The following is a 17,396-nucleotide window of genomic DNA, read 5'->3' on the forward strand; positions in this document are numbered from 1 at the left end:
TGATTTTTCCCCTTTTTCTAATTTTTCCCTGCTTGTTTTCTTCTTTTTTTCTCCTTCCTTCCTTTTTTTCCCTAGCTCTTACTTTCTTTTTTCGTAGTTATCTTATTTTTCCGCTTTTTTCTCCTTCATTTTGCTTACTTTGTTATGTTTTCTTTATTTGTCACTTTTTTATTTTTTCCTTCTTTTGTTTGTCTTTTTTTCTTTTCATTTTTTCAGACTGCTGTCACCCCTATATCCAATTTTGGGCAGAGCATGTCCCTGGGTGGTAACTGGCCGCCCCTTGCTCTCCCCTGCTAACACCTTTGGTCCACGCTCCCCTTGATGGAGCCTCACACCCCACCACCTCCCCATTACCTGAGAACCACAGGTTTACAGGGATAAAAAAATGTTTACTAGGTTTTAATTGATTATATATTTACATGTCCCTAAAATGGATAGAGGTTTATGTATGCATTTATGTCTTTACTGACCGAGTACAGTGCTTATACTGGTTTTAGCTTTGAACAAATCCACAGAATGTTCAATAAATTATGTAATTTTCATTGTACCCATTATTCCTGTCTTATCATATTTGACATCATTAAATCAACTTCATGCTAAAATCAAAAGAAAAATAACAATCATCTGATTATTTAATTAACCGTTCTAATAGATGTCGAGTCAGGTATTAAAATAGTCGCCCTTTAGCAGCAAAAATACAAAAGCATAAAATAAAATTTAGGAACCGCATTATCTATGGGCGTACTCTTGACTGGCAGTACACCTGCAAATAGCTCACTACTACCCCTTCTTCGCCCCCCCACCCCTAGCGACCCTTCTTGAAAGTGGCCCCAGACAAGCAAGCACACTCTTTATCGCCTGGTGGTGCCACGAGCATCTTCATCACTCTCATCAGCACCGGCATGCCTCGAGGATTCTTAGTCAAGAGGACCCGGCGATGCTCGTCGTCCTATCGGGTGCGAAAAAACAACAAATCTTTCTTATGCGATGACCAGAATAACTTCCTCATGGAAGCTAAAGTGGGCGATCTCGAACCCGCAAAAGAGAGCTCCGTATTGGGAGTTCCGACCCCTGATGTTGCAGTCCCACCGGCGCCCCGCGAAAACCCCACGTGTGTGACAGAAGCGTGGAACCTGCAGGTGGAGTCTGCTTTGGAGGCAGAGGCAGACCGAAGCGCTCAGTTGCCGGAACCAGAAACCCCTGCAGGGGGCTTTTGCTGTTTTTTTCAACCTCCATTTATAACCGAAAAGTTGAGAACTGAGGGAGAAAAGCCGGCGTTATTCGGGGAGACGTTTTTAGCGAGTTCTACACCGACTTCGATGCGGGTCGACGCCGCCGGTTCCCACTTTTCTCCGACATACGACGCCGACATCGCGCGCCTCTTCCCGTCGCTTATCAACCACCAACAGGCGGGTGCGAGAAAACGTCCACTCCCGGAAGCGAACAGACCCAACAAATCTAAAACGAACCGGAAACTCGCTTTCGTAGACGAAGTAACAACCTCACCGGTTTTGGGGCTTCGCATCAAGAAGGAAAGCCCGGAATGGGCACGAAGACCACCCCGCGACAAGTCGTCTAGTCAGCCGCTAGGGGAGTTCATTTGCCAGCTTTGTAAAGAGGAATACGCCGACCCTCTGTCCCTCGCCCAGCATAAGTGTTCCCGTATCGTCCGGGTGGAGTACCGGTGCCCCGAATGCGACAAAGTTTTCAGCTGTCCCGCTAACCTCGCTTCGCACCGACGCTGGCACAAACCGCGCCCGGTCCTCACCAACCCAAACCGGGCAGCCATAAATAAGCTCGACGCAGACGGAAAGGAGAACGAATTAAGGTGTGTCAACCAGCACCAAGCGGAACGGGAGAGCTCCACGCCGCCCGCCGCCCCCTCTTTGCCGCTTTACCCGCAACGCAGCCCCCCGCCGGGTTTGTTTGCTAAGGGTGGGCGATACAGGTATTGGTCTTTTTGGTATCGATCCGATCCAAGGAAATAATAATGGTACAGCTAAAACCTAAGAGTCGGCACAGGCTATTGAAACGATTATTCTAATAATAGCATACCTGTCAACCTCCACGGCTCCATGCCCTTACAAAATGTTGTATTTTCCCTTACAAAATACAAAACATTTTTTTTTCAAATGTGTTTATTTATGTAGTTTAACATGTTATAGTGTACATGTGTTTCGTTATATCATATATATTGTCAATTAACATTTTGTGAGATCCTGAGTTGCTCGACATGAATGAGGTTTATTATAAAAAAAGTTCAAAAATTAAGTATCTTGGACGTTTACCGTAGAAGGAAAAACTACATGCAAATATAATTAATGAGAATCATACATTTTCTTATTCAAATTATTAATTAATTTTCTGCATTGAAATAGTGTATTGTTGGTAATATACTGATAAAAGGGATAACCACAAACCTGTCTTTTTTCATTTTCTCCTTTTATACTTCCTTTTTTTTTTAACTTCTTTATACATCATAATAATTCGTAATATAATGCATCAGAGCAAGTGAGCCGTTTGAGAGGGGAGCGTGGACCAAAGGTGTTAGCAGGGGAGAGCAAGGGGCGGCCATCTTTAATGAGTTGAGCCGAAAAAGCTGGTTCTCTAAGAAGAAACGGACTTCCTTTCACTACATAACTACCACAAGAATTCCGAGGCCGCAGACGCATGCGCACAGTACCACCAAACTGCTCGCCTCGTTTGCAACGAAAAAAAAACTATACAGAGATAGCGGCAAACTCGTTTGACTTGATTGATTTGCTGTTTCGTGATAGTCTGTGTATACCGGATGGTACCCATAATAGACAAATTTGCGTTTTTCCATACAGATTTTCTTGTACGTCGTACACATCTTAAAATGCATAATAAACATACTTTGTACGGCAAAAACGTACAGGTTGACAGGTATGTAACAGCATAATTATTCATTCCTCTTACATAATTATGTGGAAAATGATTATAAACATGAGAAAACTGGGTACAATAAAAAACTGCAGATTTGTACAACATCTAAATAGAAATCTAAAAACACCCAGGAACAGTGCTCGGACAGCAAAGACAAATCCATAAATAAACTTTTGTCCATTTTTTAGGGACAGGTAAATAAATACAGGGTACTTATATCTTAAGGCAAGTTAAATTAAATACTTTTAAAATGCCTTTTGAAATCAAATTTAACACCAAGTCGACAAAAAAAAAATACAAAAATACAAAATACAATTGAAACAGACAAAACACCTCATAATTTAAAGGCAATTTTAAACACATGTTCATTTGAATTTGTTTTAAAATCACATTTTTGTCCAGTTGAAAACTTTCCATCCGAAAAAAACGTAGTTTTAGACATGGAAAACAATAAATAAAAGGGTGATTACAATACATCATGGCTCTTCAGTCAAAACGGGCAGATAACTACTAATTCCATAGAACTCTTCTGCTCCATTCATGAGCATTTTTATCATGATGCTTGAAAAAAATTAGTTTTTTTTACTAATTCTTTTTAGTTCAAACAAGAATCAATCTTAATAATGTGTTCATATTTTTAAAACCTTCAAAAATTAGATTTAAGACATCTTAATGCCAATTAAGGCCTTATTTTTAGAATAATAAATTTAATGCCTTTTAAGACTTTTTAAGAATCTAAGGAAACCCTGAAACAATACATTGAAATCAAGTACAGTAAACATATTTGTGTCCCTGTAAACCAAGAAGTGGCCTGGAGAGGGATGGGTGCCACTAGGCTGTGCTTGCCCAAGCCACAACCCAGGAAATGGTTTTCCCTACAACCCTACTGGTTAAGGGATCCAACCAACCAACCAAACCAAGAACAGGCTCACTAGAAGCAGTAGAACATTTAGTGCATCCAGGTTAAAATGCTCCCAAACTTGAAAAGTTTTTGTATATGTACTTGAAGTAGACACCTGTCTATCAACAATTTCTATCATTGATTTTTGTCCAAAATGTCCATTAATTGTTGCGGCCCTGGTGTCGATAAGATCCAAGTAAATACACGGTAGTGTCAGTCGATGGAAATCTCATGATTTTTTGATAATTGATCCCTTCTTGAATTAATTTATCATTACTTTGAAAATCAGCCTAAAATGTTTTCTTTAGATAAATAAAATGCAAACAGAACAGTTAAAAAATCCCGATGAAAACAAGGGTGTTTCAAAGAGTCCAATATACTTTGAGATATGAATAGCACAAAGAGTACATGTTCAAGGCAAATAAAATCAAAAAGTTTTAATGTTGAAGATCATAACGTTAATTTTTCCCAAATGCGAATGAGAAATTCAAAAGCATGTGGATTATGTGGACGAGTTCACGGATGTTCAGTAGGCGCACCGACAGACATAGCTTGGGTAACAGTCTACAGCAGATTACTATTTTTTATATAAATACTAAATATCTGCTTAGTACAAGGAAGTACATGTACTTATCATAATTAATGATTAATATTCAAAGAGTTTAAAGTTTTTTGAAACACCCTTTATTTCTACTACAACTGTTTCCTAACAAAAGTCTAGAGAGTCATACCGAATAAAGCAAATGCAACGAAAATACAAATATAACAAAGTCATTATGACCACTATAATACCTTCCCTTACACAATATTTTGAAAATGAAGTCCAAGTGCGAAAAATGTAAACTTGAAAGACGAAACTCGTTAGTTAAACCCCAAAAAAGCATGCATGTAACAAAAATACAAAATACGGTATAAAAATGTCAATAACACAAGCAAAACGCCGTGTTTTTCGGACTATAAGGCGACCCCAAATTTACTTGAGACTTAAAAGTATGCATTGTAAACCAGTGCCCCTTTTTAGAGCCGGAAATATGGTCTATAAATTGGGCAATGCATCAAAATGCTACTACATATGTTAACCATTTATGAATGAATAATTCATTTCAGTTGTGAAACCAGATTTCCCAATATTTATCTATCGAATATGTTACCTTCTGTTTTAATCTCAATTCGATGTGCTTTATATATGAAAGAAAATCTTTTCCAGGGGTATATTTTTGAAGGTGCGTCTTATGATAAGGTGCCCCCTAGATTCCAGAAAATACAGTACCTTTCATTGCACAATATATTGCATATAAAATCAGTTGTGCAAATAAAGTGTAACCACAATTGGATCTAGTTTGAAAGTTAGAATGTATGTATAATCCTATGACAGCAATATTATATTGATAGCTACAATGGGAAAATGCCTATTCGTCTCAGTTTTTACACATACTGTTAAAGAGTAAGGAGTAAAAGGATGGGATAAGAAATAAAACATCTCAGAAACTGTAAAATATTTTATTGTGATTCAAACAATGTAATTATTTCTAAATGGACTAACAAATGATTATCTATCCATCCATTTTCTGCACCGCTTATCCTCAGTAGGGTCGCGGGGGTGTTGGAGCCCATCCCAGCTATTTCCGGGCATTGGGTAGGGGACACCCTGAACTGGTTGCCGGCCAGTCGCAAGGCACACAGTGACAGACAATTCACTCGCTCATTCACACCTAGGGACAATTTGGACAGGCCAATGAACCTGACATGCATGTTTTTGGGGGGAATGTGGGAGGAAACCGAAATGTGCCCGGAGGAAACCCACGCAAGCACAGGGAGAACATGCAAACTCCACACAGGAAGGTTCGATCTCATGACCTCAGGACTGTGCCGCACACACGCTAACCACTGCGCCGCCGTGCTGCGACAAATTATTATTCTAATAATAATTTAAAAACGTCCAATAATAATAATAATAATTTCCTTTGTATTGTCATTCTTTGTAAGAACGAAATGTCGATACACCTGACCCGTTGTAGCGAGCCGATGCAGCCGCAGCCAACATGTTATTTTGGGGAGGGGTCTCCTATAATCCCTTGACTTTAAACTACTCATCCCTTTTCTTTTTAGGTGATTTGTTTATTTTGTAATGTGATATTTGTTGCAACATGATTTAAAAGAAATAAGAAACCAGAAAATACAAAAAGAAGATGGAATTGATCTTAAAGGGAGTGTTTAATATTTGGCAACTAGTTGCCACCGTATTGTGTAGTGCAAGTAAGACGAGTAAGATTTCAAATTATGTAGACTCAAAGTGACCTAACCGCACTTTTTCCCCTTATTTTTGGCACAGCCATTTGCAAAGAAAGGAAGTGCATGCAGGAAAAAAGGAAGATAGATAGCTATAGGATTTTTAAAAAAGAAAAAGAAGAAAAAAAGAAAAGGAAAAAACACAAGATTTTTATTTTTCTGGGGGGTTCCCAGAGCAGCAAGATGGCGCACAATCCTGTCAGCCGCCTTTATGTGAGCTGCATGTTTTGGAAAATAAATACACAATTCTTGACTTATGAGTATTTAAAAAATGCTTGATAAGTCACATATTTTTTTTCTCTCATTATCCAAATCAATATTTTTAATGAATGAAGTTTCTTTTAAGCAGTAGGGCGCGTCGAATACATAACTGCGTTATATTTTCAGTAACTAGGTAATCTAACTCATTTTTTCTGCCGTTACAACGTCCTTACCATTACTGACTGTCAAAAGCGGTGTGTTACGTACGTTTTCGTGCGTGCATTTACGTACGATTTGTGTTTAAGTACGTTTTGTGCGTTTACGTACGTTTTTGCATGTGTTTACGAACGTTTTTGTGTGTTTACATGTTTTATTTGTTTACGTAGCGTACGATTTGTGCTTAAGTATGTTTTATGTGTTCACGTATGTTTTTTGCGTGTGTTTAGTACGTTTTTGTGTGTTTACATACGTTTTATGTGTTTACGTACCGTACGATTTGTGTTTAGGAAAGTTTTATGTGTTTACCTACAATTTTGCGTGTGTTTACATATGTTTTTGTGTGTGTTTACGTACGTTTTTGTGTGTGTTTACGTACGTTTTTGTGTGTGTTTATTTACGTTTTTTATGTGTTTATGTACGTTTGATGTGTTTCCATACGTTTTATGTGTTCACGTACGTTCTATGTATTTATGTATTATTTGTGTGTTTACGTACGTTTTTGCGTGTTTATGTACGTTTACATACGTTTTATGTGTTTAAGTATGTTATATGTGTTTATGAATATTTGTGTGTTTGCTTACGTTTTGTGTTCATGTACATTTTGTGTGTTTATTTACGTTTTGCGTGTTTACGTACGTTTTGCGTGTTTATGTACGTTTTATGTGTTTGTATACCGTACGATTTGTGTTAAGTACATTTTATCTTTTTATGTATTATTTGTGTGTTTACGTACGTTTTGTGTGTGTTTGCGTACGTTTTTGTGCGTGTTTACGTACGTTTTTGTGCGTGTTTACGTACGTTTTTGTGTAAGGTTACACACTTTTTTGTGTGCGCTTACATTTTTGTGCGTGTTTGCGTATGTTTTTGTATGTGGTTATGTACATTTTTGTGTGTACTTAGATACGTTTTTGTGTGTGTTAACGTATGTTTTGTGCGTATTTATGTACATTTTTGTGTGTGTGTATATGTACATGCTGATTGTTATTTTATGATATTGTTTACTGTTTCTTTTTGTGGCACTTCAAGTGTGGGATAAATCGGTTGCTGGTGAGGTGCAATAAATATTGCAAGGTTCTATAACACAACTACCTGTCTGTTCTTTTATATTCAACTGTCTCAAATACCACTCAGAAAATTTCAATTTCTTTGACAAACATAAACGTATTTTAAAATAATAATAATAATAATAATTTCCTTTGTATTGTCATTCTTTGTAACAATGTACACAGAACGAAATGTCGATACACCTGACCCGTTGTAGCGAGCCGATGCAGCCGCAGCCAACAGAGGGCGCCGCCATTTTACCAATGTTATAAGTCTTAGGTATGACTCGGCCGAGGCGCGAACCAGCGACCTCCCAGTCTCAAAGCGGGCGCCCTACCATCTAGGCTACTGAGCTGGTAAAGTGATGGAAATAGTTATTTTCCCTGGTAACGAGTTACTTTAGAGTAATTCAGTTACTAACTCAGTTACATTTTGGAAGAAGTAGTGAGTAACTATAACTAATTACGTTTTTAAAGTAATGTGCCCAACACTGTAAATAATGCACACTGTCCCTGTGAGACAGGGGTCTCAAACTAATGGCCCGGAGGACAATTTAGGCCCTCAGGGTGATAGTTTGAGGCCCCCACCTTAATATGCAAGTTGAAGGGACAGTGTGTGTTATTTTACTACGAGATGTTGCTGTATTGTGTAAAGCAGTGCAACCAAAAAGAGTGTGACAAAGGATAATATAGACACAAAGTGACCAAATCAAGCCTTATTACTTTCAAAAAGAGGAGAAATAAGTAGAAAAAAGAAGGCATGAAAAAAAGAAAAGTTAAAAAAAGAAAGAAAACCACAAGAAGAAAAGAATAAAGGAACTGTGAAAAACATAAAAGGAAGAAATAAAAAGACAAATAAAGGGAGAAAATAAAGGAGGAAAAGGTAAAAGAGCAAAAAGGCAAGAAAAAAACAACAGGTTCTTGTTTGTTTTTTATTGGGGGGAACGGGGTGGGTTAGCAAGATAGCCGACAATAAAATTAGCTCCCTTTAGATAAGCCTCTTGCTGTTTTTGATAAATACACATATCCCAACCAACGAGTAATCTAAAAAAATCTGCATTTATAAAATCGTTCGTGTATCTTTATTGTGGTTATTATATAAATTAACAGTCTTTTTTCAACAAGAAGTTTTTTGACCAACAGGAGTTACTAAATACGACGCACTACCACCTAAAGTGCAACTCATGCAGATTATGGATTATTTTATTACTGACTGAATGATTGGCATTACGTATTTAAAAAAAAATCGAATTATGTATATAATTATTTTAAAAGTTATTTAAAAACAATGGAATGCTTTATCAGCTCTTTTATTGTTGAAAACCCCATTTGGCCCAAGCTCACATGGACCCTTGCTCTGGCGGCCCCTAAGTAATCTGAATTCTAGAACCCTGCCTCAGTATCGATATTTGGATCGACCCAGCCATCTTTATCGCTTGTCTTCTTCAGGAACTCGTACGAGTTAGTCCAGGAGGACGACAACGACGCGGAGGTGTTCGAATGTTATTACTGCGGGAAGAAGTTCCGGCGGCAAGCTTACCTGAAAAAGCACATGGCAACCCACGAAATGTCAACGGTGTCCCCGCCGACTTCAAGCCGACAGATGGTGTTCGCTTGTCAGCTGTGCGGTGCCCGCTTCCCATCGGAAGACATCCGTGACAAGCATCGCGTGTGGCACGCGGTGAGGGACGAGTTCCTTGGCGCTGGAGGTGGACACGGCTTCGTGGCGGAGGGATACGGTGCGGTGAACAGGGCGTGCGAGGAGATGCAGCCGTTGGGGTGTAAACGGTGCCCCGCCACCTTCCTCAGTTCTTCGGGGCTCGCGAGGCACATGGACAAATCTCACCCCGGAGACAGTACTAGCGCTTTACGCGTGAGACTGCCGCTTTTCGCCCCTTAAAATAGCCTGCTACCTTTAAACAAAACCTACCAATTTTCCACATTTAAACAAAAATAAACTTTTCTCGAAGGTTGAAACTAATACTTTAATCCAGGGCTGTTGTCAGACACGAGTCTACTACCTAAAAAAATGCACATTATTTAGTAGAATATTTTAAAAAAACGTATTCAATTATTTTGTGAAGAATACAACATTATTAGTAGTATTATACTGAGCAAAGAGACCCTCAAAACCTTTTCTCGTGTTTTTGCAAGTTTTTTTATTGAGGTATTTTTCTTTTGTTACCCCCCTTTTGTTTTTGGAATGTGGGAGGAAACCCACGCAAGCACGGGGAGAACATGCAAACTCCACACAGGAAGGTTCAATCACATGACCTCAGAACTGTGATGCCCCTAATTGTGTACCCAATACCCCTTATTCATGATTGCAATTCCCCTATTAAGTAATAAGAAACCTAACAAACAGACCACAGAATCTATTTACTCACAGCAAGAGAGACTCTGTAAAATAACAACAATGGTAAATTGTGTAAACAACTTTTATTTTAATGTACCAAATAAACAACAGATATTTTGCTGTTTAGCTCGTTCCCCACTTGCAGTAAATATGTTGCTTATTGTACATAGCAGTGCGGACATCACCGGCTCTGCTGATGCTTTTACTCAGTAACAGAAACTGTCACAGTTTAGTTTAATTTGCAACAAATTGTCTTTCCATACTCAATGTAATTTCTCTGTTGGCATTGGAGTGAGGAGACAACGCAGAACTTTGTAAATCTCTTTCATCAGTGGAAAGCAATGTTGCCCAAATGCACTTCTTAATTTATTAGCTTTTAGCTATTTACCATGAAGTTGTCGTCTGCTACCAGTGACCAAGACTGTTATATTAAAGCCAAAATGGGCAAGACAAGATTGGTCTATGCAGGATTTCCAACGTGGTGCCCCCTAAGAACAGTTGAGGTGCGGGCGGACCTGTTCTGAAAAGAGCTCGCTAGTGCTGGGTCATTGTGATTTTATGGTAAAATGATTTTATTGGTTAAGTGAGTCTTTAAACACTATTTTCAAGAATTAACAAAACATGGTAACAATGTTAATTTGTTTTAGAAATTCAAATAAACTCAAGTTCATGGTTTTCATGAACAAAAGAGAATCTTTTCAAGCATTTCTAAATATTTTTAAGCAATTAATCACGAGAGTAGAATGATAATCTATGTGTGTATTAAACAAATGCATTTATTCATCCTTTTATTGATTTAATCTACGGGAAATACAGCAAACTAAATTCTAATGAATGGATATTATATAGCGAATGAGCCGAAAATGTGCATTTTTATAACTTGCCATTTGGCTTACTTTTTAGCAAGCTATCTTCCTACATTTTTAGCTATATAGCAAGCTATCTAACTAACATTTTTTTGCATGCTATCTAGCTAACATTTTCCATTTTACATCTATCTAGCTTTGTTTTTAGCTATCTGGCTATTCAGTTGGCCTTTTACGCTTACAGCTATATATCTAACTTCCTTTAAGTTTTTGTCTGCATGCACTGTAATTCTGGCCGAATTTGCTTGTGAATTCATTTCACAATGACGAGCCCTGATTTCTGTGCGCAGAAGTTTTCTTGAGCGCAGAGAAGGTCTGGCCAGTGAACGATTGCGCACGTGTGCAGCTTAGAAGGAACATGGCCTATGATGTATTTGACTTTTGCCCCTTTTTTGTTGATGTACTTATTACAAGGGTGTCGTTTTGACACGGACGCAGGGTACTTGTTACCACCAATTTTGAGCAATTATTGTTTTGTCCCCAATATTATGTGATCACTTCTCTATGTCCCCACTTGGGCCAAGACCAAACCTACGCCCTTGGTTTATTTATTTTTTTACATGCAAAAGCGTGTTAAACATCACTTTTTTATTTTATTTTTTTTAACTTGTAATGTTATCACATCATTTGTCATTTTCTTTAGAACACAACATTGGACTGTAAATGATGCCTTTTCTTTCAAATGTGGCAGTTGTACAATGGTGTAAATTATTTTCATACAGAAATGGAAAATGAACAATACGCCCTATAGTCAAATATTAAAGCAGTAAAAATTACTTTTTAGAGTATCCAGATGCCCAATAAATAGTGTATGTGATTCATGCAGTGTCTATATTTCAATGTTCAAAGTATCCTATGTGTCAATAAATATTCCAGCCGAAAAAGGATTGTTTTCTTTTTAAGCAGTTTTACACACAATTCTAAATATTATCAACAGTTTATTATCAACACATCCATGCTGTTTTTGCGTGTTCACTGCATATGTTACACAAGTATACACATCGACAAACATTTTTGTGAAAAGTTTGTTTAAATGATCCATACATGCGCATATTGAACTTGGCTATTATCATGCAGTAGTACAAGACCCGTTATATGAGCAAGTTCCCGAGTAGGAAAACAAAAATTGTCAAGGTTGATCATTTTTTTCTAGGTGCTCATGTCAAAAGAATTATAGTGACAATGCACACAAAATTTAGAGTAAAGTACTCTAAAATCAATGCATGTTGCCATTCGTTCTAAAAATTCCATGGCCCAGAAAAATATAATCAGCATAGTTGGCAAGGGTGGGCAACTCTTTGCTACATTGGGTTGAAAAATGTGGCCAAGGAGCCGAACCCAGAGACCTATCCAATTTTTTAATTTAGGAACAAATATACATGCAGTCATTTACATGTCATATTTCTTTATAGTAGTTTCATCAAATTGAATAAATGCTCACATTTAAAGCAAAATAATACATTAGGTCTCTCTCTGTTTCAACCATTTAGTTTGATATTTACTTTTTTAGTATTACTGTAGTTGTAATTTTTTTCTAGTTTAGAAGTATTTTAGCAGTCCTTTTTCTAGTATTTCTGAGGTATTTTGTAGTATTACTTTCATCGTAGATTTAAAAAAAAGATTTCAATTGTAGTATTTCTGTAGAATTTCCATAGTAAAATTTCTGTACGATCACTGCAGTTGTATTTTTTGTAGTAAATGTCATATTTCCGTAGTAGTTTATTTATAGTATTTCCATATTAGTATTTTTGTAGTATTTTCATAGTAGGAATTCTGTGGTATTTCTGTATTTTTTGAGTATTTCTACTGTAGTATATTTGTAGTATTACCATAGTTTTATTTTTGTAGTATTTCCATTTTTAGATTTTTCATTGTATTACTGTAGTTTTATTTTTGTTTTCTGTCATATTTCTGTAGTAGTATTTTAGGCATATGTCTGCGTACTATTTCTGTAGTAATATTTTGTATAGGAGATGTACAGTAGTGGTATTTTTTAGTGTTTCTTAAAAAGTATTTTTGTTGTAATTTTGTAGTATTTCTGTTGTAATAATTCTGTAGTAGTATTTAATATTCTATTAATATCGTAGTATTTTTATAGTAATTTTTTAGGAATAAAAGCAAATTAATATTGGGTTCCTGTTTTTAAGCAAAAAAAAAAAAGAAATAGTTTGGTAGTAATATTGTAGTACAGTATCTCTGTAGTATTGTTGTAGACCAGCAATGACAACGGGGACGAAGTTGGCACAAATAAATTTAAATAAAAATACTTTGTGCTTATTTACATAGTACTCTTATTTATTATTATATACAGTATATTAATCAATATATTGTCATTATATTTTGAATTTTCGTTTGGTGGGCCGGATGAAAAAGCCTGACAAGACCGCATGTGGCTCATGAGCTGCAGTTTGCCCACCCCTGACTAAAAGTAAATTAAACCGTTTGTTTTTGGAGCCAAGATACATTTGAGATATTACTTGTAGGGGAGGGCCAGATTAAAAATTTAAAGCAGAATTGTTTTAAGATTATCAGCACTGGCAAACCTTGCATCTATTACTGCAAAATGGTCAAAAGGAAAACCAAATAAACAGCATATTTTGAAATGTAACACCTTTACACTGTTTCTGAAATAATATTTTATGGTCTAGAACAGTGCTCGGCAACCTTTTCTGTACCACAGACTGGTTTAATGTCTGATCTCATTCTCGTGGCCCGGCCCTACAAAAACATTAGTCACAATACAATTTTTTTACCAATATTAAAAATAATATTAAGTTGGTGTGTTATCACTTGATCACTAAGAATCTGAATGACATTGGAAGAGGCATGGATTTGATCCCCCCCATCACACTCTTTACTCATAGTACCACTTTGCCTCCTTTTTATTTTGAAGGCGCACGAGATTGATCAATCATTGTGCAATAGTTGTTTTGGCTGAACTCATTCTCATAATGCTCCTTTTTATCCTGAAGGCGCACGTGCTTGTATATCATTGGACAAAATTTATTTTGGCTCAACTCATATTGCGCAATTACGATGCCACATTGTAAAATGTAGTATAGAGCATTATAGGAATTAATTCAGCAAGACTACTCTTGTACAACCATTGACTGATCATATGCACCCTCAAGATAGAAAAAGGCGAGACAAAGTGGTACAGTGGGTACAAAAAGTGTGTTGATCAGAAAATACCTGCTGCCTTTCTCCATGTCATCAACGGTGCTCTCATTGCCGTGGTCCAGGCTTAAATCCAATTGCATCTAAATGTTGAGTATATGTGATTAACGACAGTTGTTGGTTTATTAACAATACAAAAATGTAAAACCAGATAACCTCCCAAATATAGGTTAATAGTATCACAAAATATTGTGTGTGTACACAAATAAATACAATCTAAGCAAAAGCAATGTAATGCAACTAATTATCGTTTCCGTGCAGCCCCGTGCCAAACGACCCACGGCACGCAAGCGGTCCACAGCCCAGCGGTTGCCGACCACTGGTCTAGAAAACCAGTAAATTGTAACAGCAGATTGAGCCAAAGCAGTGAAACAGTAATTGGCAGCACAAAAATAATAACACGACCAGCAATGTTCATTGTGTAACCTAAGCGCAAGAAAAATGACTCGAGGTGAGTTTAAGGACCTGCACCATTAATATTGCCAGTAAATATCTCAAGCGGGAATCACTTTTTGAGGACACAAGTGGCCTCTTATAATTTCAATATGATTTAAGGCACTTTGATTTTCCAAATGTTTACAAGATATAACGGTGATCCACAACAACAAACTTTTCATTCCAGATATAATGCTGACATTATTAAATTGTGTAGTACTTATTCAAATTTCACTTGGATTTTGAAAGAGAGGTGTTTTTTAAATCTTCTAATAAGAGGAAGTCTTGAGAACCAAAAAATGGTGCGGTGTGAATCCTCGTTAAATTTTCGCCACAAACGTCCCATTACAGACATGCATATAGATGATATAAACGATGTAGACGGAAGAATAATGAAAGCTAAAGCGCAGATAAAACTAATGGAAAATAAGGAACAATAAAACTGAATGGAAACAAATGAAAACAAACATCAGTGCTTGTGTTTTACAGCAAAAATCTCAAAGACTCACCTACTCTATTTGACCTTTCAATTTACACAACATTTTTGTTTATTGGCGTGAGGTTTTGATACTGTTGGCAAAACGTTTTTACTTTCTATTTACATTTTAAAAGGACCACTTAGAAACCTCTGTCTTGAACACTGCACGGAGAACAAAAATAGATTAATTTTATAGCTTCATGCAACTTTCCGCTCAAATTATACATTTGTACAGTATTTCTCAAGATATCCAAAGGACTTATGAGAGGCCATTTAAGAAGTAAATCATACTTGGTCTGACATATGTCATACTCTCACACATGCACAACTGTATCGGTATTCTCATACAGACACAGTCATACCCATGCACAAACACTTTTATGTTCTGTCATACACGATACTACACTCTCATATACGCTACTATGCTCCCTCACACATGCAACTGTAATCTCATACACACACTAATATGCTCTTTAACACATATCACTATACTAAGGTAGAAACCCTACTATACTCTCCCTTACACATATTACGATACCGTCATAAACACGCTCAATTAAATGTGAGAAAGAATAGTAGAACAGTAGTGTGCGTGAGAGAGTATAGTTGTGTTTGAGAGCCTAAAGTAGTATGTGTGTGAAAGTATTGTAGTTTGTCCATGTATGTATAAGACTAGAGTAGAATGTGAGAGAATATTAGTGAATAATTAGTGCGAGAGTCTATAGTAGTGTGTGTGCGAGTGAGAGTATTGTTGGGTGTAAGAGCCTATTATTGATGTTTTATATTCTGTGTACAGAAACCTTGGGTGTCATGAAAGGCGCTTGGAAATAAAATGTATTATAATTATCATTATGATAGTAGTATGTATGAGGGAGAATAGTAGTTTAGGTGAGAGAGTAAAAGTTAGAGTAAGGGTTTACCGTAGTGTGTGTGTGTGTGAAGGTATTCGTGCAAAAGCATAATTCTGCGAGTATGAGAGTATATAGTAGTACGTGTGAGAACAGTAGTGTGCGTGCATGAGAGTATAATAGTATGTGTGAGAGTGTAGTAGTGTGTATTTGAGAGTGCAGTAGTGTTTTGTATGGATGTGTTCGTATGAGAATATAGTTGTGCCTGTGTGAGAGTATAATATGTGAGAGCAAGTATGTATGATTTACTTCTCAAACGACCTTTTAAAGACCTTGACCATCTCATGAAGAATAAGTCTCTGAACAAGTGGGTGCAAATATCCTGGATTGTGTGTATAATCTAACACACAATTTCAAAATATAGTAACAGTATAGTTTTCCACAAATACAGTAGCACAGTCTACAGCAGAGGTGAGCACTCCCGTCCTCGAGGGCCGCACGCCCTACATGATTTTAGAGGTGATACAAATTCCCAGCGTGTAAGCAAGCTAGTATGAGCTTCTTAAAGATCCTAGTGATTGGAATCACTTATATTGGAGCAGAGAAACCTACAAAATCATGTGTAGACTTGCCGCACTTGAGGACCAGAGTGCCCAGATCTGGTCTACAGCAAATTTCTCTTGGAGTGTGTGACTTTGAAGTCCAAACTATTTTGCGTTTTTATAAGTCCAGTTTGGATGTTGATGTCGTCAAGTTTTATTGGCCGATCCAGAAGAACGCCGGAGCTTCATGGACATGCGAGTCTTGCTAGTTCGAAGAGACATGGGGGAGGCAGAGTCGCTCCCTGCCTCCCCAAGTGCCGGACTTTCGGACCGAAGAATCTCGAGGCAGGAGCCTGTTTTTCGGGGAGACGGGAGGAGGATGGGTAATACGATGATGGGTAGGGGAGGAGAGGTGAAGTTTAAAGGGAGATGGAGGACAAAGATGATAGGGGAATGGCAAAAAAAATTGTTATCTACACACACGTATACACCAAGGTTTATACAAATTCCACCTAACACAACAGTTATTTCTAAAAAGACAGACACACAACAAGGCACTACAGATCAAGAGCAACAGATAAAGGTGAAAAGGTTCGACAAAAATGTGTGCGTGTGTTAAGAAAAACCGATAGATAAAATTATGATTATGCACACACTAATGTATCAGAAGGTTCCGTATTTTTGGGACTATAAAGGCACACCTGATTAATTCATTAATGGTTACCATATGTAAATCATTTCAAATTTCAGGGCTGGCGCTTTCAGCCGGTCCGCCCCCCAGCTCTGGAACTCATTACCACCTGACCTCCGGAATTCCGCCACCTCGTCCGCCTTCAAATGTGGACTCAAAACCCACCTCTTCAGACTTGTCTAGTCATAATTATCTGCTTCACATACCGCCTCAATTTCTGAACTCTTATATGATATTTAATACAGTAATCCCTCGGTTATCGTGGTTAATAGGGACCAAAACCACCCGCGAAAAGTGAAAATCCGCGAAGTAGCGACGCCCCATCAAAAATGCTAAAAAAATTAAAATAATTATTATTTTATTATTATCATTTTTTAGACCTGCGAAGCTCTGAACCCGCGAACGTGGAACCACGAAGTAGCGAGGTCCCACTGTACTTGCTT

The 17,396-nt window shown here is 37.4% G+C and overlaps 2 protein-coding genes across 3 annotated transcripts in view; one reads left to right on the forward strand and one right to left on the reverse strand.

The window, feature by feature from the left end:
- The first annotated feature begins 872 nt into the window (after nucleotides 1-872).
- Nucleotides 873-11,666, forward strand: insm2 (insulinoma-associated 2). Of its 2 annotated transcripts, none has more exons than XM_088354278.1 (2): nucleotides 873-1,948; nucleotides 9,010-11,666. In XM_088354278.1, the coding sequence occupies exons 1-2, from the start codon at nucleotides 903-905 to the stop codon at nucleotides 9,458-9,460; spliced, it is 1,497 nt and encodes a 498-aa protein (XP_088210404.1). In that variant the 5' UTR covers nucleotides 873-902; the 3' UTR covers nucleotides 9,461-11,666. The 2 variants fall into 2 exon arrangements, with proteins under 2 accessions (XP_088210404.1, XP_088210405.1); XM_088354279.1 differs by having other exon boundaries at nucleotides 873-1,828.
- A 672-nt stretch (nucleotides 11,667-12,338) lies between these two features.
- The window catches only part of ralgapa1 (Ral GTPase activating protein catalytic subunit alpha 1), a 128,939-nt gene continuing 123,881 nt past the window's right edge, over nucleotides 12,339-17,396 (reverse strand). The window contains exon 47 of the mRNA XM_088354277.1: nucleotides 12,339-16,615. Within this exon, the coding sequence (XP_088210403.1) occupies nucleotides 16,528-16,615 (88 nt within the window). The 3' untranslated portion in view covers nucleotides 12,339-16,527. The remainder of the gene's footprint in view (nucleotides 16,616-17,396) is intronic.

This window comes from Urocampus carinirostris, chromosome 15, assembly GCF_059441175.1.
Source record: "Urocampus carinirostris isolate Australia breed hairy pipefish chromosome 15, RoL_Ucar_1.0, whole genome shotgun sequence".
In the NCBI taxonomy this organism is placed as follows: domain Eukaryota; kingdom Metazoa; phylum Chordata; class Actinopteri; order Syngnathiformes; family Syngnathidae; genus Urocampus; species Urocampus carinirostris.